The sequence below is a fragment of the Bidens hawaiensis genome, unplaced genomic scaffold, assembly GCF_021521415.1.
Source record: "Bidens hawaiensis isolate Kalapana, Puna unplaced genomic scaffold, B.hawaiensis_p1.1 tig00010056_1, whole genome shotgun sequence".
Lineage (NCBI taxonomy): Eukaryota > Viridiplantae > Streptophyta > Magnoliopsida > Asterales > Asteraceae > Bidens > Bidens hawaiensis.
In genome coordinates, this window is record NW_027491759.1 from 662,961 (window position 1) to 681,743 (window position 18,783).

Consider the following 18,783-nt stretch of genomic DNA (forward strand, 5'->3'; position numbering starts at 1 on the left):
GCAATATCTTGGATGCATATGTTACCATTTGGAAAGTGGAAACCATTGTCCTCATATGCTGCTGCACGTTCTTGTACCACTTGTTTTTTCCTTTACCAACAAAATTGACTTTAAGCATACACATTTTTCTAAATGAAAAGAAAATCTATAAACCTAGATTAAGGGTGGAAGGGCGGTCTATTTGGTTCACCCGAGTACTTGAGTAAACCGCCTCCCTTCGGCCGAGTAGATGGTCAGGTAGTTTGGAGCGGGTACATGTACTCGGGTGGTGTAGATGGGTTGTAGTTGAGATGATTTTGGTTGATTTAGATGAGTTTTAGAAGGTGCTCTAATTGTTAAGTAAATAAATAATTATAGAAATTAATTATATCACTAGTGATTGTGATGTTAAGAGATGTGGTAAGTTGTTTTTATAAGGTAAAAAAAGATTACAAGTCCATATAGTTCCTAAGGATTAATTTAGAAGAGAGATGAAATGAAGTTATTGCATGTCAAAATTGGAGAATCATCTCAATTTATTATGTATATGTATAAAGTTTATATTCTCACAGCTTAATTATTATAGCATCCCATAGTAGTTTCAATGGGTTCAAGTCTCACAATATGTTAAAAAATTAAAAATAAAAATTAGCTGTTAAAAAGAACTCGTAGTCTTCAAAAATTGACAATTTTCATCTATTTTGTGTTACTTTATTACTTAAATAGGGATGATATTTAGAGAATCCCTTTCTATATTTAGAGCTCCATTATCTTATCTTAAGAGAGTGTAAAAAAGAGAAAATCAAATCAAATAATAATATGTAAATATAATTTAATTGAATAGTGATGTATATTATAAATAGGATAGGATGGGATGTAGAATGAAGGAATGTAAATTGATACAAGCCAAAAAAAATTATTCACGGTTTGCAAGTTTTGTTTTATGTTGGTTTGTTACCAACTTGGTGTGAGGTGGGGGCAATAACACTAGAAGCCATACCAAACATATCATATATTCATATGCATATGCATCTCGGATATCTTGTATTTTGGGTTCATAAATATCAATAAATAGTAGATCGAGCTACTTAATGTTGTTGACCATATACTATGCTATACTATAGACATTTGTCAAATGTGGTACATTAAATGTAAATTTATTTATGCGGAATTTGTTCGGCCGTAGATTATGGCAACTTCACGTATTCTCATGTTTATGTTTATGTTGACATCAACACGTTAAGACTAGTGTATTATATAAAAGATCTCGAATGTGCATCATCAATTATATGTCTTATCTAATATCATCAATTATAAAACAATTTATCATCACATTCTCTAATGTGGATTCAAGAATATTATAACTAAAATCTTGCATTTTAAAAATACTTTTGTTAAATAAAAAATATCTAAATAAGTCCAATTCGCTTGATATGGCAACCGATGTATGCAAAGAAACAAAAGCGACTTGAGTAAATTTTGTAACAAAACATGGATAAAATTATACTCCGAACACCCTAGTTTATCAAAAATAATTATTATTCTTATTAAGTTTGACCAAATTGTTAAACTTGAGAGCATAACTCAAATTGTCAAATTCAGATGGGTGAAATTGTCTAACTTAAAAAAAACCCCAAAAAGTCCCGCTTTCTATAAAATCACATACTCGTTTATTAAATAGTTATATACATTTCACAAATTTAGTGTATGAATTGGAAGACATTTATTGAATTTACAAATTGATTTTGGTTTCAAACTTTAACTTACTTGATCATGCATGTAATCACAAGTTAATAATGAAACAAATTTGAGATTAGTCTCATACGTTCAAACTGTTATAAACCGTATTTATATATCAGTAGCTTGGTTGAAACTAGTTTGAACAAAATCTAATCTTCAAACCGGTAGTTGTTTAATAGATTGAAACGTGCGCACCCAAAAAACAATCGGGTGCATATGTAATCAATTGATCAAGTTATAAAAAGGATATATGTAATTTTCTATTTTCTTTCATGAAGTAGAAAATATATTAACAAAAAAGGGACTGCTTTTGAATAAGTTGTATTTAGGCACGTGAGGGAAATGGGTTGTTGTGTAATGTGCACTAGCTTCATGATGTCGATGTGACCACTAATACGTTGAACCAACCGACGATCGTTACAACTAATGCCTATTTGTTTATTAGCCAAACACTTTACAGTTTACACACACAATGCACACCAAGGGAGAAGCTTTTTGAAGGGTAGGGACCCCCTCGATTATTCGTTTAGAAGTGTTAATTTTATATTCTGTTCACTTCGAAAAATTATACATACTGAGTTTGCTTCCTGATTTATGGATTCCATGACTTTTTATCCGTCAGCCCCCTATATTATGAGTCAAGCTCCGCCACTATAATGCACACACTAATTTAAGTAAGCTTTTCTCTAGTTATACTCCCATTTATTTTTCAGATGCCTCCTACTCTTCTTTAGAAGATAGCATATGTTATGCTAGTAAGGTGTCTCCCTTATATTGTAGAGGTCGATGTTTTAAATCCTTGAGGATGCAAATATAGGTGCTTTATAGAATTAATTAGAGGTTAATTTGTCGTTCAGAAAGTTATATATTAGAAGTCTAAAAAAGTTAGAAGAGAAAACACAGTTACAATTACAAATGAAAATACAACGAAAAATAACTTCATCTGATCAGGATTTATAAAAGACAAGAACTATCTATAGCTCACCCAGTTAAACGATGTGAGCAAAATATCGCATCGTTTTCATGGGAGGTAATTCTATTTTATACCTTAGCTTTTAAATGTAAAACTTTATGATGAAATATGAAAACAAAAACTTTAGTGGTTCATTTTGGAAAAAAAACTTCTTATACACACTTTCTCGTGAACCATTGTTAAATTATATTTATCACACGTGGAAGTAGAAACATATTTCTAAAATCGGTTTTTCATACACTAGTTTATGCACCTCTGCTTCCAACTTCCAAGGCCCATCTCATAGCTTTGACTTTGAGAGGTCTAGTTGGACTCAGTTTGAGATTACAGATTCGATTTGGGCACATGTCCTATTGGATATAATCTGAACCCAGCGGCCCATCTTAGTTATCCGGTCCACTGAGATCACCACCGCCCATTTTTTATTTGGAATAAAGTTGACTCAAATGTACTTTCATTTAAAATTACCAAGTCCACAACTTTTTAAAATTTAGGATTTCATAATCGTAACTAAATCTTACATGGATGTATTAAATCACTTAATTTTCATTAAATATTTAATATCATCACCTGATAACAACCGCCTTCGACACATGCTTCACATCGATTACGAACCATAAATATGGTATTGGTAGGGTACCGGCACTAGTATAACTTATGATACAAAAAATAATCTATTTTGAATACAACTATGTTTTTTAACAAAAATTTCATAGGAATGCCGAGATAAAAACATTAAACACATATGCAAAATCATATAGCGAATACCGATACTTGTTTAATAATATTGATGCCAATGTTGTTATGTTGAAATCAATTTGGTTCGTCATTGTATCAACACTCGCATAGCTTGGAAAACAACAAAAAAACACTATGTATTTTGAATACAACTTTATTTTAAGCATAATTTATGCATAAGAAAAAAAGACTACACACACCTTTGTATTCAACTTTTGTAAAAAAGTTAACGAACGTAAGTTAACATAGATTTTTTTTTTGTATTAAATTTTAACTAGGTTAAATATGTGTATCATTTAAGTATAAGACATATATTATTTAATATATATATATATATATATATATATATATGTAGTTTAATAATACATTTGAAAAACCAGATGAAAAATCTTATGAAGAAATAAGTACATACAAAATATTTTATTTGTAAGGTATATAGACATAAAAGAGAAGACTATGTATGCATCCTTGGTCTCTAAGGAAAGCGTTACTCATGAATGAATATCTTTTTTGCTTTGAATCTTATTATTTAATACTCCCAAAACTGCTTAGGCCATGAGTAGTGAGATTTAGTAAAAAATATTATATTTATAGTCTAGTTTTAAAAGGTAACATGTTTGGTATTTTTATATTTACATTTGCAATTTGCAATTTTATGATCCACCACTAACTTGATTGCTTAACAATTATGATTAACTATGTATATTGTCAAAATGACTCGTGCAAGTGGACTTAAACTCTTATTTAGAAATACAAAATAAATTATTTCGAAGAAAATGTAATCATTTGGGACACAGCTAGAGTCGCAACTCGCAAATGTAACCCCGTGAGTAGTCTCAGGCATTCATAATGGTGCTTTTGCTCGGTCAGAATAGGAAGGCGGCAATATGGGGTTGTGTTTAACTTCTTTTTTTTTATCGTATGAGTAAATTAAGTAAAATTATTGGTTGGTAAATAAGTAAAATAATTATTTATACAATTTTAACAAACTTTCTATAGAGGTTAATGTTATATTCAGAAAGTGATACAAAATAGAAAATACAAACAAAGTTTGCTATTTAATTCTATTTTATGCAATAAATTACTTAGAAAATATCAATTGTTGCAGTCAAGTATACTTTCTTGGGTTATATATTTATTAATATAAAAGAGTCCATCCTATTCCTATAGAAATATAATAGAGATAGATGTTTGTTCATACCAACACGTTTTACTTTATTTGAATTTTCACACACTTATTAAATACAAACTGAATCAATTCTTTGAGTGTAAAACAAACATTACTTATATATTATAATTATTATTACACACTATACTAATTCAAACATGATTGAACGTTTTTACGTCTTGTGTTCTAACGTTTTTACGTCTAATTTTTGTTCATTTTAACAGTTTCTCCGCAACATGCTTGTTTTCTTTGCATAAGCTTTTGGATATTGTCAACGTCCTTGCTATAACAAATGGATTTTTTTTATATAAATTTTCAGAAATGTTAATCTTTTCCGCAGCTTAGCTTAACTAATTCGTATTTATTTTTAAGAGCTCCATCATAAAACGCGAGTTGTAACTAATACTAGTTATTATTATTATTAATGGTAATAATATTGTTATATTATTATATATAATATGTTGTAATATTATTACACACGGTGAGAAGAGTATTACAGTTATACTGAAAGAAGATTGGTTGAAAATGATTAAAGCAGGCAGGGTGATATTAATGGATTACTTGTGCATGACTGTATAAAGTGCAGAGATGAGTAAATAAAAGTTGGCCGTGGGGTTGAAGAAGAATTGCTTTAACTTTAATTTCTCTTCCTTTAACAAAAAAGTATAACCCTTCCTCTATTTAATTCATATAAAAGATTCCATCTTTTCTTTGTTTCTTCAATCTGTTTCACGCATTCTCTTTATTTCTTATACATATATCATCAACTTCCTTAAGTAAGTTTTTGCACATTTAGTTTAAGTTATTACATAGAAACTTGCAGGCTAAGATTTCTAGTGTGAAACATAAGGGCATGGCCGGAGGAGGAGCCGCACCGCCACCGAAACAAGACGATCAGCAGCCGCACCCTGCTAAAGATCAGCTTCCCAATGTCTCTTATTGCATCACCAGTCCACCGCCATGGCGTAAGTCTTCCATGTTCTTTTTACACATTAAACGGACAACAAGCTGCGCCTTTTTTTTTTGAATAAAAATAAAATTCATAAAAGTTTTATTTGATTGCAGCCGAGGCAATACTGTTAGGCTTCCAACATTACATTGTAATGCTTGGAACAACAGTTCTCATTCCCACAACTCTTGTTCCTCAAATGGGTGGTGGTCATGTAAGTCTTTTCACAATCTTAATTAATAACACACATCATTTTAATGACAAACTTGAGTTCATTTGTTTTGTATCTTAGGAAGAAAAAGCAAAGATGATTCAGACACTGCTTTTTGTTGCTGGTTTGAATACCTTAACACAAACGCTTTTTGGGACACGGTTGCCGGCTGTTATAGGGGGGTCGTATACTTTCGTCCCTCCAACGATTTCCATCATATTGGCGGGTCGGTATAGTGGCATCATGGATCCTAAGGAGGTGGTTATACTTATACTATCCCAGCCTTTTATGAAACTTACATAGTTGACATTCTGTTTGATTTTAAATCCATTTTACTCTCCAAATGTTGATGATTATATAGAAATTTGAGAGGATTATGAGGGGGACTCAAGGTGCTCTTATTCTTGCATCAACTCTGCAAATAGTGCTCGGCTTTAGTGGCCTTTGGCGTAATATCACAAGGTTGGTTAGGTTTCAACTTTGGGAATATATTACTAAGAAAACTTATTATTTAAAACACATTTCGGGCTTCTCAATTTCAGGTTCATGAGCCCGTTGTCTGCAGTTCCGTTGGTGGCTTTGAGTGGATTCGGACTGTATGAGTTTGGTTTTCCCTTGGTATATATACCTTATCTACATATATTATATGGAGTGCCGAATGCTGCCTTAAGTATTGGTTTTAATATAGTTGCATGATTTTCTGTAGGTTGCGAAATGTGTTGAGATTGGACTGCCACAGATCGTGTTTCTGCTGATTTTCTCGCAGGTAATGTCTTTAACAATATTTTACAAGTGACAAATTATGACCTGTTTTGCCACATATAGTATATTCCTAGAAAGATGGTCTAATGTTATGAGATTGAATGTTTATTGCAGTACATACCGAATCTTATGAAGGGGAAAAGTCATATATTCGACCGCTTTTCTGTTTTATTCTCTATCGTAATCGTGTGGATATACGCTCACTTACTCACTGTTAGTGGGGCCTACAAGAACAAATCTGACACAACTCAACTAAGCTGTAGAACTGATCGGGCTGGAATCATAGCTGGTGCTCCTTGGTATATGCTGTCTTGTCATTTGTTGTTTTTACATTCTTTACACTCTGCAGTAATATTAAAAAAACTGTTTTTCTATAGGATACGTGTTCCTTATCCGTTTCAATGGGGGGCTCCTACTTTTGATGCTGGAGAAGCCTTTGCTATGATGGTTGCATCGCTGGTCGCTCTTGTCGAGGTTTAACTAACTTTTAATGTTCTTATTTCATTTGATAACTGTTTCATATGTTTTATTAACCTTTTTATTTGTTATTGGGTTGGCAGTCTACTGGTGCATTTATTGCAGTAGCTAGGTATGCAAGTGCAACTCCTATGCCACCTTCTGTTCTTAGCCGTGGCACTGGTTGGCAGGTACCTGCGGTTTTACACTACGATTTTATACAGTTTCCGGGATCAAAACTAATTCAATTTTGTTTCTTTAAGGGAGTTGGCATTCTGTTTTCGGGAATCTTCGGAACAGGAAACGGTTCATCTGTATCCGTGTAAGCTATGCATTGTTTCAAAATAAAAAGGTTATCAAGATTTGTTTCTAAGGTGGAATGTATGACAGGGAAAATGCTGGTTTGCTGGGCTTGACACGAGTTGGCAGCAGAAGGGTTGTGCAGATTTCTGCTGGTTTTATGATATTCTTTTCCATTCTTGGAAAATTTGGGGCGATATTTGCGTCGATTCCAGCACCTATTGTAGCAGCCTTGTATTGTCTGTTCTTCGCCTACGTGGGTATGCATGCATACATGAACTACAAACATTTTTTCTTTTAGTTGCATTCTGTTGACGAGTGAGTTTTGTTGGATGATAACAGGGTCAGCAGGACTCGGGTTTATACAGTTCTGTAATCTAAACAGTTTCAGAGTAAAATTTATTCTTGGATTCTCGATCTTCATGGGGCTATCGATACCTCAGTACTTCAATGAGCACACTGCTCTTAAGGGTTACGGCCCTGTACACACAAAAGCTAGATGGGTAACAACTCCGATCCTCTTTCTTAGAGACCGAACAAATGATGAAGTCGTCGAATTAAGCTAAGCTAACGTTTCTGTTTGTTTGTTTATCTGTTCAGTGGAATGATATGGTGAATGTACCATTCTCTTCGGAAGCGTTTGTAGGTGGATTATTGGCTCTGTTGCTGGATGTGACATTAAGGCAGAAAGACACTGCAGCAAGAAAGGACAGAGGAATGCATTGGTGGGACAAGTACCGATCGTTTAAAACGGATTCAAGAAGTGAAGAGTTCTACTCTTTGCCTTTTAATCTCAACAAGTTTTTCCCTTCAGTTTGATCTTTATGCTTTCTGTTTTGAATCATGTTTCTTGAATCATAGTGAATTTTAGTTATTTCTTTGTGTCTTGGTTAAATTGGCTTAAGAGACTGGGACTTTATTATTGTCACAGTGGATTCAAGATCTGGACATATATATATAATCTAATTAATTGCCAAAGTATACTTTTATCTTATTAAGGCTAGGTGTGCTGTGATATATGAAGGGTTGGATTTGCTCTCTTCTATTTATTCATGTAGCATCATTTGTTGTGGTTTGCACAAAAACTTTGCTATTCCATGTTTAGTTTACAATTTAAATGTTAAAAAAATGGAAAACATACTTATCTAAGCAATTCCTTTTATCAAGACGAACGCCACTGACATACTATCACGACATCACTGACGTGTCATACATATGATCCATAAGGGGAAGAACGGTCATATGGTTCGTATGAGGGGCAAATCATATGGCCCATATGATGTGTTTGACTGACAAAGAAAATGACTAATGTGACCATTAACAAAGTCATACCATATGATCATTTTTTCACCTTATCGGGCTTGTATGATGTGACAGATGCAAACTTGATCAAACATCATATGACTCTTGATTATTCTACTTGTGAATTAAGGTGCCATGTTGACATAAGATGCCACATCCGTCAACTACTACAATGTCAAAAGGTCCTAAAATGAAATATAATATAAACGTTAACTGAAAGGAAGTTTTAAGTACTATATATAGAAAAGAAAGAGAGAAGATACTTATTTAGCATTTACAAAATATGAACAAATATAACAGTAAACTAATCAAAAACATACAAACAGATTAATCCTCGTCCTCGGTCTCTTCGTCGTCGTCTTCATCAACACCACCACCGCCGCCATACCTCCATCCATCCTCTCTGTCTTCTTCAGTCTCTTCACTGTCTTCTTCCTCTTGCATAGGTGTAACCACCACTGGCCATGGCTGCTTCTTGGCAGCAGCAGCAGGTGGCGCCTTACGCTTCACAGCTTTGGCAGAAGGAAGCTTTATGTTGGGTTTTGGGTGGCTCGCTTTCTGGATTTTGCTGCTCCCACGTTTGACTGCATATTGACCATCATGGTCACTACCAGCGTCCATGTCAGCATCTGCATTGTTCTTGTTATGTGGGGGTGGGTTGTTTTTCGGATATTCCTCAGGGAGATGACCCGGGTGCTCTCTTCTTAAATGGAGGTTAAGTTTGTATTCATGTATGTAAGCCTTTTCACATCCTTCATAAGGACATGCGTATGGCCTATCCGACGATGCTGCGGCGTAAGCGCCGGCTGCAGCCACCTTCGACGGCTTGGTACTGGAAGGCGGTTTTTCCACGGGTTGGACTTGGATATACTTGGGCGGCAATTCACCCATGTTATTCAGATTCTGCTAAAAGTTGAAAAGTCAAAAGGTCAAACTAAATACGATACTTATGTTGAGCAATTTGTTTGAACTTTGAATGTAAAGATAAACCTTTTCATGGTGAGACATAATGTGATTCTTTAGTTTATATTCATGAGCATATCTCTTGCCGCATTCTTGAAAAGGGCAGATATGATAGTTCTCCTAAGAATGAGTCTTCATGTGTGACCGCAGGTTAAAATCTAATGAGAATGCCTGCAATAATATACTAAATCATCTAACTGATATTTATTAATAATGATAATACTATGAAAGTGAGTCTTTTTAATTTCTTAGGAAGCGTAAAGTAATTACCTTACCACAACCTTCATGTGGACATACAAAATCTCTCTCACCCGTATGGATTAAAAAATGCCTCTTTAACTTTGAGCTATCCAAAAATTTCTGCAAAATAATTCCAACTTTTACCGCCTTGATAAATCAACCATATAACTGCTACCACATAACTCTCAGGAAAAGACTAACCTTTCCACAATTCTCATAATGGCAAACATATTGGCGTTCTCCGTGAATGTGAGAATGCTTTCGTAGAGCTCCAGCGTCAATAAAGGTTTTCCCGCAGCCTTCATAGCTGCATAAGAAGAGAACTTCAGTAGTTGGTTCGGGTTCTGGTTCTACTAGTGTCACCGGAGTTTCTGTCTTGTCTTGCATGGCCTTCATTTGAGATTCTGATAGCACAAACAGAGAAAAACAAAAAATAAGTTTATTAATCCAGTAATCTTGTTGTGCAAGTGTTGTTTAGTGGTGGCTAATAACCTGTGACCCATTTGAAAAGCAAGCATTTTCCACCTGTGGCTACAATATCCTGGGGTACCCTGGTGTATTGCATATATACATAAGTTAATAATAATAATAATAATGTGTAGGTTGGACATAAATGAAATTACATAGAGCAAGCTCATTATTATATTATAGTGTTTGTTTTAGGCCAACATGACATTGATGAACTAAACGAACAATCAAATCAAAACAAATAAGCAGAAGATATAGAATTTAGCAAGGACTTGAGCTAGTAAAGTAAGTTTATGAATTGAATTGAATTGAATTAGGGCTTATTATTTATAAATTGGGAATCATAATACTACTACCTACCATTCTTTGAACCACTTAACAGCAGGCGTTGTTTTGGAGTTGATCATCAACGGACGGCGTTCGAAGAGATTGTGGAACGACTGATGATGCTCCATACTAGTCTAGTCTACTTAGGGTTTTCAATTGAATTGATATGCGTTGGCGATTGATACACGGAGGAGACCACAAAGAAGAAGATGATGATGATGATGATGATGATGATGATGATATTACTGTTCCATTGAGTAACATGAAGCAGTGGACTCGAAACAAACCAAGAGGCTTTGGTGAAGGCAAAGTTTATGATACCTCTTTGGAAGACAGGCTACTGGAAGAGTTGGACCACAGCAGGGCTGCTCAACTTGCTAATATTAATAACCTCAACAACAATCCCATTGGAAACCCTAATTCTAAGCTTCCCAAACTTAAAGGTTTCATTTTTATTCAATTGCATACTTTTGACTCTGTGTAAAAATGTTTCATTTATGCTTCAAGATTGATGTGTTGTGTAAATTTTAAAGAAATTGTTGTTTTTGTACTGGACTTCACATTACATGGGTGCGCATGGGTTGGGTCGGTTTGGTTTTGGGCTAACACCGAACCAAAAACCGAAACTCTAGTTTTTGAGTTTTTAAAAACACTTCAGTTCCGGGTTTTTTTTGAGTTTTGAGGTCAAAACGAGTTACTGAACTCGCTCAAAATTTATTTGAGTTTCGTCATCATTGTTTTTTTTTTCTCAATTCTGAAAACTACTCGTTAAAGGGTTTTGATGTACTCTTCAAACATTTTTTTAAATAATTATTGAAGTTGAAAACTAGTCATTTTGACCTTGAATCGGGGCTTAGTATGCAAGATTACTCTCGATGCTAAAGCAAGCATTTTTTTTCCAGATTTGTTGATATAATTTCGACACAGCCTATAACTTTTGGTAAGGTTCAGAAGCAAATCAGATGTGAAATAATGAAACCGAGCTCTCCAACTCCAGCTCCAGTTAAACCGTCTGTTGATAAAATAAAAAGCCCTCTTCCAGTTTTAGACGCCACTATGTCAGTCAACTCAAACCCTGCTATTGAAACACCATATGCTGAAGAGGATACGTCGAGCGGATGAACTTGAATTTGCAACCGTTGTGGTCGAAGAAAAGCATGAAGGCGAAGTGGGTTCAGAGCCATTAAAGAAACAAAAGGTTAGAGAAAAGGTGAAGAAGACTACAAGGTCCGAAAAGAAAGTAGAGAAAACACCGAAACTGAGTATTCCCGGATCTGCAAAAAGGTTGTAATATTAATAATACAGTTTCTCCATGGTAAGGTAATGTAGTAGTTGTGTGGTTAACAAACAGTGTGTGTATTGTATTGATGATGCAGGTTGAAGATGAAGGAGAAGGCTTTGCTTTCTGGTGTGTTTTCAAAATATGGTGGCAAGTCTAGTGATTGAGGGAGGCACTCGATCATTTTTGTTATGTAGGAAGTTTGTAGTGTAGTAATGATATTGTTGATCCAGACTAATGAGCTTGAGCTTGGTTAAAACACAACCTTTGTCGATATATGACTCACTCATATGATTATGAACAGATGGTTGATTGTTACAAAGAAATTCATTTGGTTGTAATGCGTGAGTTTTCTTTAATAATATTTTCTAGGACGAGTGTTTGGGTAGTTTTAAGGTGATAGATTAATTTGCACTACCTTAATCAATCATTCATGTCTCTTTGAGCATTTGTTTGGTACCACTATAGTTTTTTTTGTAAGATTTAGTGGGTACAAATTACAAAGTGTGAAAGTTATATTGGAGAGTTCCATTGCCCCACTCTAACCAGTTTTAACATGGCCCACGTTGACTTCAGAGTTTAAACCATACCGTCGGCTAACACTTGACAAGCGTTGTGCCAGCACAAGAACAGACAAAAACTCTCGGGATTCGAAGTTTATAGTAAACAGAATTTGGACTTATTGATTAGTTGGGCCACTGAATATAGAAAATCCAGGCCCAGGCCCAGGTTGGAAGTAGAAACCTGGACACCAACGGCGGATTGAAGAAAGAAAGGTAGAGAAATGGATGGACAGAGGACAGCGGCGGTTCACAAGGAGGATGCGGATGAAGAAGACGAGAACGTGAAGCAGCTTCAACAGTGCTCCTCCGTCTACTTATTATTACAGGTATCTTTCGAGCTACGAACAACTAGCCTTACCTTACCTTACCTTACTTACTTATTATTACTAATTTGGTGGCAGGATTGTCTTGTTCATTCTAATAGAAATTGGAAGGCTTGCCAGAAAGGTATTCTTATCTTATCTTCTTCTTCTTCAATAATGAATGAGTCTTATTATTATTATTATTGATTAACAGAAGTTCAAGACCTGAAAGCATGCAATGACAGAAGAAGACAGCAGAAACACAACTGATGATGATGTTAGTTGGTTTGGTTACCATTAGATTACTATTACCATTATATTATACTAAAGCTGGTTATTATTGTTGCCCATACATGCTGCAAGGTCTTCAAGATAGTATTATTGAAACTGTCTAGTAGTAATTCATTCATTTAAGGCCTGTTTTTTCTTAAACATTTTTGTTTCATAACCATGCAGCAACTTTTAACTGTTAATTAAGGTATGTATAGGCGAAGGCAGCATGAAGCGCAGATCCCCTTGGAAGCACAGCTTCATCGACCACATAGTAAGGACTATGCGGTGGATGGACAGACCCTGCCTTCTCATTTCTCATCCCAAGAAACGCTAATGTCCCCGGAATCCTATCCAAGTAAAACGCAAAATCTTTACTCCCCATGAATGGACCTGTCACGTCTGTATTACCTTCTCCAAACATCATGTTTGACACCTTTGTCACATGCTCATATATCTTCTTGTCATTCACAGTCGGTGGCACACCAGCTGGACATAATTCACTTCCTTCTAAAGCAACCTCAAACGAGCTCGAACAACGATATACTGACGCTTGCGCTTCTATAACCTACCAACAACAATCATTATGATATGCATATGAACATGTACAAAGTTTATGCATACTTGTTACCTCCTGTATTCTTTGTCCAAGTGCATAGAAGGTCTTTTTGCTAAAAGCTCTATAAGTACCAACAATGGAAACCGAATCCGGAATCACATTAATAAGCCCGCTTCTGCCATCCACCATTGTTACGGAAACCACCTATAATCAAATAGGTGTTATGCAATATGCACGAATGAAGGGTTAACTTATATGTATGAGGTTTCGTACAGGACTATCTAAGGGATCAGCTTCTCGAGAAACAATATGTTGTAAGCTAATTATAGATGCGGAAGCAGCCAAAATGGGATTAATAGAATCTTGAGGCTGTGCTGCATGACCTCCTTTACCGCGGATCACCGCTTTGAAACAGCCACATCCAGCCAGAAATTGGCCTGGCCTGGTGGCAACCACACCCGCATTGGTGCTAAGGACTAAATGCAGGCCAAAAATGGCCTCCACATTCTCGACAGCGCCTTCTTTAATCATCTCTTTTGCTCCTTCACCTTGCTCTTCTGCTGGTTGGAATACCAAAACCACAGTGCCCTAATCAAACAATAAGTTACGACATTACATGTGTACGAATTAGAGCTAGGGGTCTCTCTGGAAGCAACTTATCTGTCATTTGGAATCCCCAGACCCTACTAACAACCTTGCTATTCATGGGATTTTTACTGGGTATGGTTGTTACTAGGTAGTATGTTACCTGCAATTCATTTTCTAGTTGTTTCAAGATTTTTGCAGCGCCAAGAAGCATCGCAACGTGAGCATCATGTCCGCAAGCATGCATCTTGCCATCAATCTTGCTTTTGTGCTCCCAATCAACCAGTTCCTACACACCGCCCTCGACAACTAGTTATTTCAACAATCATATTTAGAATATTGAAGTGAGTTAAAAATTTTCTAGTTGAAGATTAACAAAAACAATGTGCATCACAAGTAACCTGAATGGGCAAAGCATCCATGTCTGCTCTAAGTGCAACAAAAGGGTTGAGTGTTTTGGTAGTAGAAGATAATGATGATAGAGGTAGAAGAACATTAAGAGCGATGAAGATTATGATTGTTAATGAAAGATGCATATTTCTTTCTGGACCAAATTAAGATACCAAAATACAGTGGGTGAGATTAACGCCAATTAATGTCACATGTATCATGCATGAATGGATTTGTCCTTGTGGAAGATGCCTACAACCCACCACCACACACCCCAAAAATAATAATGAGGTAATGGTTTGAAAGAGCTTTATCCACTACACTCATTGTAGCCAAAAACCCATATGGTGACGTGACATAACGCCCCATAGAGGCTCCATCCAATACACATGGTCTAACAATAACAATTGATCGACATTTTGTATATATTTGTGGAAGAGAATCAATAGTACGAATTTTGGCTATTTGTTTGCTTGATCTTACCTAGAAAGTCCCACATCGCACATGAGACACGATGGTCATTATGTTTGTAGCTAACCCGTACTTGTAAACATTTTCTTTTTTATTTTTTGTTTGTAGCAAATAGAATAGAATAATCTATTAATTCACTTATTTTAAGGTTTTTATATTTATAATATTGGATAATAAAATAAAATATGAATAATAAGAAATGTCTTTCGAATTCCCAATGGGTATGTTTAATAAACTAGTCGGTATACCCGATAAATGATAGATAACTACTTGACAAATACTAAGGCGCGCACTGAACTATAGGTATGAGATACGATTTTACAATTAGGTATACTTGTTGATTAATATCGATCCATTAGTGATGTGCTTGAATATAAAATGAAGCCGCAATTATGGTTGGCTAAAACAGGGATTACAAATATGCCGTGCTTAGCTTTCATTTTGTGAGTAATTTACACTTTAAGAAGCAAGGGATTAAATATATATACCATGCTTAACTCTTCAAAGGAAAAATCAAGATATCTCAAATGCAATTGGAATGACAAACTCAACAAAGCTACGTACAATTATAAAAGAATTAGTTATGATTAAAATTATTAAAAAATAATAATAAAACATTAACAGCTTAATGTTTGTCAAACGTGACTAATATATGTATGCTAGAAAAATCAATGATCAGTTCGATTTTGTTTATTGATTCGATGTTTTGAAAGCTGTTAAAATCAAAGACGCAAATTCACATTTTTCATCATGATGTACGCCCCATTTCAAATAGAATCAAGAAAAACTATACCTACATGTTGAAAACGCTTATATTCACAACTTATTGCATGATGTCACAGCTAAGTTTGTTCAAAACAATATTTATATCTAAACCTTTCTGACAACCAATTAATTTGTTTATACGATTGCTACTGCTCAGTCTGATATCTTTGATGTGGAAATACAATTGGTTATTCAAGCAGATGGATAAAACATAAACGACTTAATGTGAGAAATGAACTAGAGTAATCATGTAACGGTAGAATAATTATTATTACTCTATAGTCTTTAAACTATATATATTATGACTCTATTTTTTTTTTTTTTTGTGGTAATGTAATTACTCTGTATTATTGTAGTTATTTGTACGTTTAAAAAGTTAATTTTATTTGTACCGGAATATATCAAGAAAATACATATATAATGCAAAATCTGAGGCATCATATATAGAAAAGTCTCAATTCAATTAGAAGAAATTTGTGTTTTAGTCATCCCTAATCTATTATTTTCCAACTACTACGTACCTTTATGTTTTTATTAATTAATATGTTATCTTAGTTATCTAGAAGGAGATGATAAATGAAGTTGTCACACGTAATCACTCTTAAATTTCTTGCTGCTTGTTTAATTGAATTAAATAGAACAGACATCGATCGGTATGAGTAACTTAAATTATTTAAAATAGTATAAATATTAAACAAAAGTGCATGAAAAGAAATGTTCCCTAATCTTCGGTTCTCTTCTAAAGAAACCCTAGTAATAAATCAACCAACATAATTAATTAATACTAATATAAATTTTGCTGTCTTTCTTGTAGTAATTGATCAACAATACATTATCATATATAGGTTGGTCACCATACAAAAATAAACAAATAAATAAAAGGAAAAAAAAACTAATCCAGTAAGATGTATCCTAAGAAGCAAATGTTTGAATAATATTAGTTTCAAGATTAATTAATTTACATGCATATGACCATGAGAATATTTCATGTGATTTACATGCATACATATATGATATATTTTTGGTTTACATGATGGAGTTGGAGCTCAAAGTTAATTGAAGATCTAGGCCTACATACTTTTGCTTTAAATGATCATGATGATGATCAACTGGTCTGGAATAGGGTTTGATGGCAACTGGCCTATAGTTTCCTCTTGAGCTATCTATATGTGTAAGAGTAAAATTGCATGGATCCCTAAATGACAACAGATCATCATCATATGGACTAAAACTAATACTAGACTCATTTTCTGGACCATGAAAATCAAAACTAGCCCCATGTTTATGATAGGTGTAGGGTTGGAGGTAGTAGTTGATTCTTGCCCTTCTTGCTTGCAATTGCAACCTTTTTTTCTTCATTCTTTCTTTCTTGTGTGCATTCTGGTGACCTCCTAAAGCTTGCGAGTTTGCAAACTCCTTGAAACAATACTGGCACTCGTATTTCTTTAACTTTGTATGATGAACATCCTTTTCGGTTGTTGTTGATGACGAGTTTACGCTTTCGTCCCCTTCAGCCGACGTTAAATGTTGTGGATGTAGCTCAACTCCGAATATTTTGAGTTTTTTCTCAACATATGTTTGTGTTGAGTGTTGATCACTTGCATCTCCTTCTTCCCATGTTGATGAAAGGAGATCAGGACCATTTTTCCCTATCATCTTAAATTAATATATATGTTGTAACTTATTATGATTTGAAATTGATGTACCAATATGAGGTATTGCCTCTCTTCCTTTTATAGCACCTCAAAAAATTGTTTCTTTTTCTTTTTCTTTTTATTAATGTGTACATCATATATAATTATTTTAAAGCATCGTGAAGATATATAATGGAATAAAGAAAGAGAGGGGAAATAGTCAAGATAGGAGGAGGAATTGGAAGGCTGTGTAAAAGCAATATTTGCTCAAGATCTCTTCCACCTAAAGTAGGAGACAATACCATAAATTAAGAGTTTAATAGCACTTTATAGTAATAGTTAAGTGATTTTTTGTTTATGATTTACATGAATGAATTATTTTTTCTTACTTTAATATAACTTTTAAATGTTTATTTTTAAACGTTGGTATTTTAATTAGTAGTAAGATGTGAGAAGTGTGAGAAATGAATTCTTACCATTGATTAAGATTGATCAACGGTCTGCATTGATTATGACATATTTGTAATTATTTGTAACTAATTTTAATAGTTTTTAATAAAAAAGGACAGTGAAGTAATTTCCCAAATATGTTATATAAAGAAACTTAACTTTTGTCAACCATAATCTCTTTCTTTTTTGTTTTAGTCTATTCAATTACCAAAACAAATTCCACTCACTTCTGAAAATACTTAATAATTTATATTAATTTTTCCTCAATACTTTTAATTGTTGAAAATGAATAAATGTTTAAGAAAATTCAACAGGGAAAAGGGTTGATTGCAGTTATGAATCCTACACAAAGATTAATAACATCCTACATAAAAATTAATAACATCCTACACAAATTTGATGCCAAGCCTACACAAAAGGAAATAAGCAAAAAAGTTGCATAGGTCATATGTAAACTTTAGCATGTTATGGTATGCTCTATAACAATTGTTTTTTGTTTTCTCTTACATTTTTTTTAACAACCATTTGTACCTAGTTACGTATCCTACACAAAGATTGATAAAATCCTACACAAATTTGGTTCCAATCCTACACAACTGAAAATAAGTAAAGACAAGTTGTGTTGTGCATATGTAAACTTAGTGTGTTACATTTACTGTGTAGCAATTATTTTTTTTTCTATTACTGTATAACATGTGTTTGTTTGTATATTATTGTGTAGGGGTTATGCATGCCTGTGTAGGCCATATATGTAAACTTTGGTATGTTATATTCTATCGTGTAGCAATTATTTTTTGCTTTATTCTTGCATGTATTATGTATTACCGTGTAGGATGCTTGCCATGTATGTAGGTATATTTATAATTTGTGTGATATGCTCAATTAATAGTTTCCATATAAACTAAATAGAAAGTTTTACCATTCTACCCGTGTATTTAA

The 18,783-nt window shown here is 34.1% G+C and overlaps 3 protein-coding genes and 1 pseudogene across 5 annotated transcripts; 1 reads left to right on the forward strand and 3 right to left on the reverse strand.

Annotated features, from left to right (window-relative positions):
- Positions 1-5,451: 5,451 nt before the first annotated feature.
- Positions 5,452-8,095, forward strand: LOC143534081 (nucleobase-ascorbate transporter 6-like). 2 transcript variants are annotated; one of them, XR_013135467.1, is made up of 13 exons: positions 5,452-5,563; positions 5,664-5,761; positions 5,840-6,016; positions 6,120-6,220; positions 6,301-6,376; positions 6,465-6,524; positions 6,635-6,819; positions 6,898-6,994; positions 7,081-7,167; positions 7,240-7,298; positions 7,367-7,532; positions 7,619-7,779; positions 7,877-8,008. XR_013135467.1 is itself a non-coding variant. In XM_077028677.1 (13 exons), the coding sequence occupies exons 1-13, from the start codon at positions 5,452-5,454 to the stop codon at positions 8,093-8,095; spliced, it is 1,602 nt and encodes a 533-aa protein (XP_076884792.1). The 2 variants fall into 2 exon arrangements, 1 of the variants encoding a protein (XP_076884792.1); XM_077028677.1 differs by having other exon boundaries at positions 7,367-7,536; positions 7,877-8,095.
- A 747-nt stretch (positions 8,096-8,842) lies between these two features.
- LOC143534082 (zinc finger transcription factor YY1-like) lies at positions 8,843-10,708 on the reverse strand (annotated as a pseudogene). Its single transcript, XR_013135468.1, has 6 exons — positions 10,610-10,708; positions 10,274-10,332; positions 9,983-10,185; positions 9,812-9,901; positions 9,569-9,712; positions 8,843-9,481 (listed from the first exon to the last, which is right to left on the reverse strand). The product of XR_013135468.1 is annotated as a zinc finger transcription factor YY1-like (transcript).
- Positions 10,706-14,670, reverse strand: LOC143534053 (IAA-amino acid hydrolase ILR1-like 4). Its single transcript, XM_077028654.1, has 6 exons — positions 14,536-14,670; positions 14,298-14,423; positions 13,823-14,137; positions 13,622-13,753; positions 13,198-13,558; positions 10,706-10,839 (listed from the first exon to the last, which is right to left on the reverse strand). Exons 1-6 carry the CDS (start codon positions 14,668-14,670, stop codon positions 10,706-10,708), a joined length of 1,203 nt encoding a protein of 400 aa, XP_076884769.1.
- Positions 14,671-16,786: 2,116 nt separating this feature from the next.
- LOC143534054 (uncharacterized) lies at positions 16,787-17,434 on the reverse strand. The gene has a single exon (XM_077028655.1). It carries the CDS (start codon positions 17,414-17,416, stop codon positions 16,787-16,789), a length of 630 nt encoding a protein of 209 aa, XP_076884770.1. The 5' UTR covers positions 17,417-17,434.
- Positions 17,435-18,783: the final 1,349 nt, after the last annotated feature.

Coding starts and splice junctions, on each gene's coding strand:
- LOC143534081 (XM_077028677.1), top strand. CDS start 5,452: ATGGCCGGAGGAGGAGCCGCACCGCCACCGAAACAAGACGATCAGCAG. Junction 5,762..5,839: donor CTCAAATGGGTGGTGGTCAT/GTAAGTCTTTTC, acceptor TTTGTATCTTAG/GAAGAAAAAGCAAAGATGAT. Junction 7,537..7,618: donor TCTGTTCTTCGCCTACGTGG/GTATGCATGCAT, acceptor GGATGATAACAG/GGTCAGCAGGACTCGGGTTT.
- LOC143534053 (XM_077028654.1), bottom strand. CDS start 14,670: ATGCATCTTTCATTAACAATCATAATCTTCATCGCTCTTAATGTTCTT. Junction 14,138..14,297: donor AACTAGAAAATGAATTGCAG/GTAACATACTAC, acceptor TTGTTTGATTAG/GGCACTGTGGTTTTGGTATT. Junction 13,754..13,822: donor CTGATCCCTTAGATAGTCCT/GTACGAAACCTC, acceptor ATTTGATTATAG/GTGGTTTCCGTAACAATGGT.
- LOC143534054 (XM_077028655.1), bottom strand. CDS start 17,416: ATGATAGGGAAAAATGGTCCTGATCTCCTTTCATCAACATGGGAAGAA.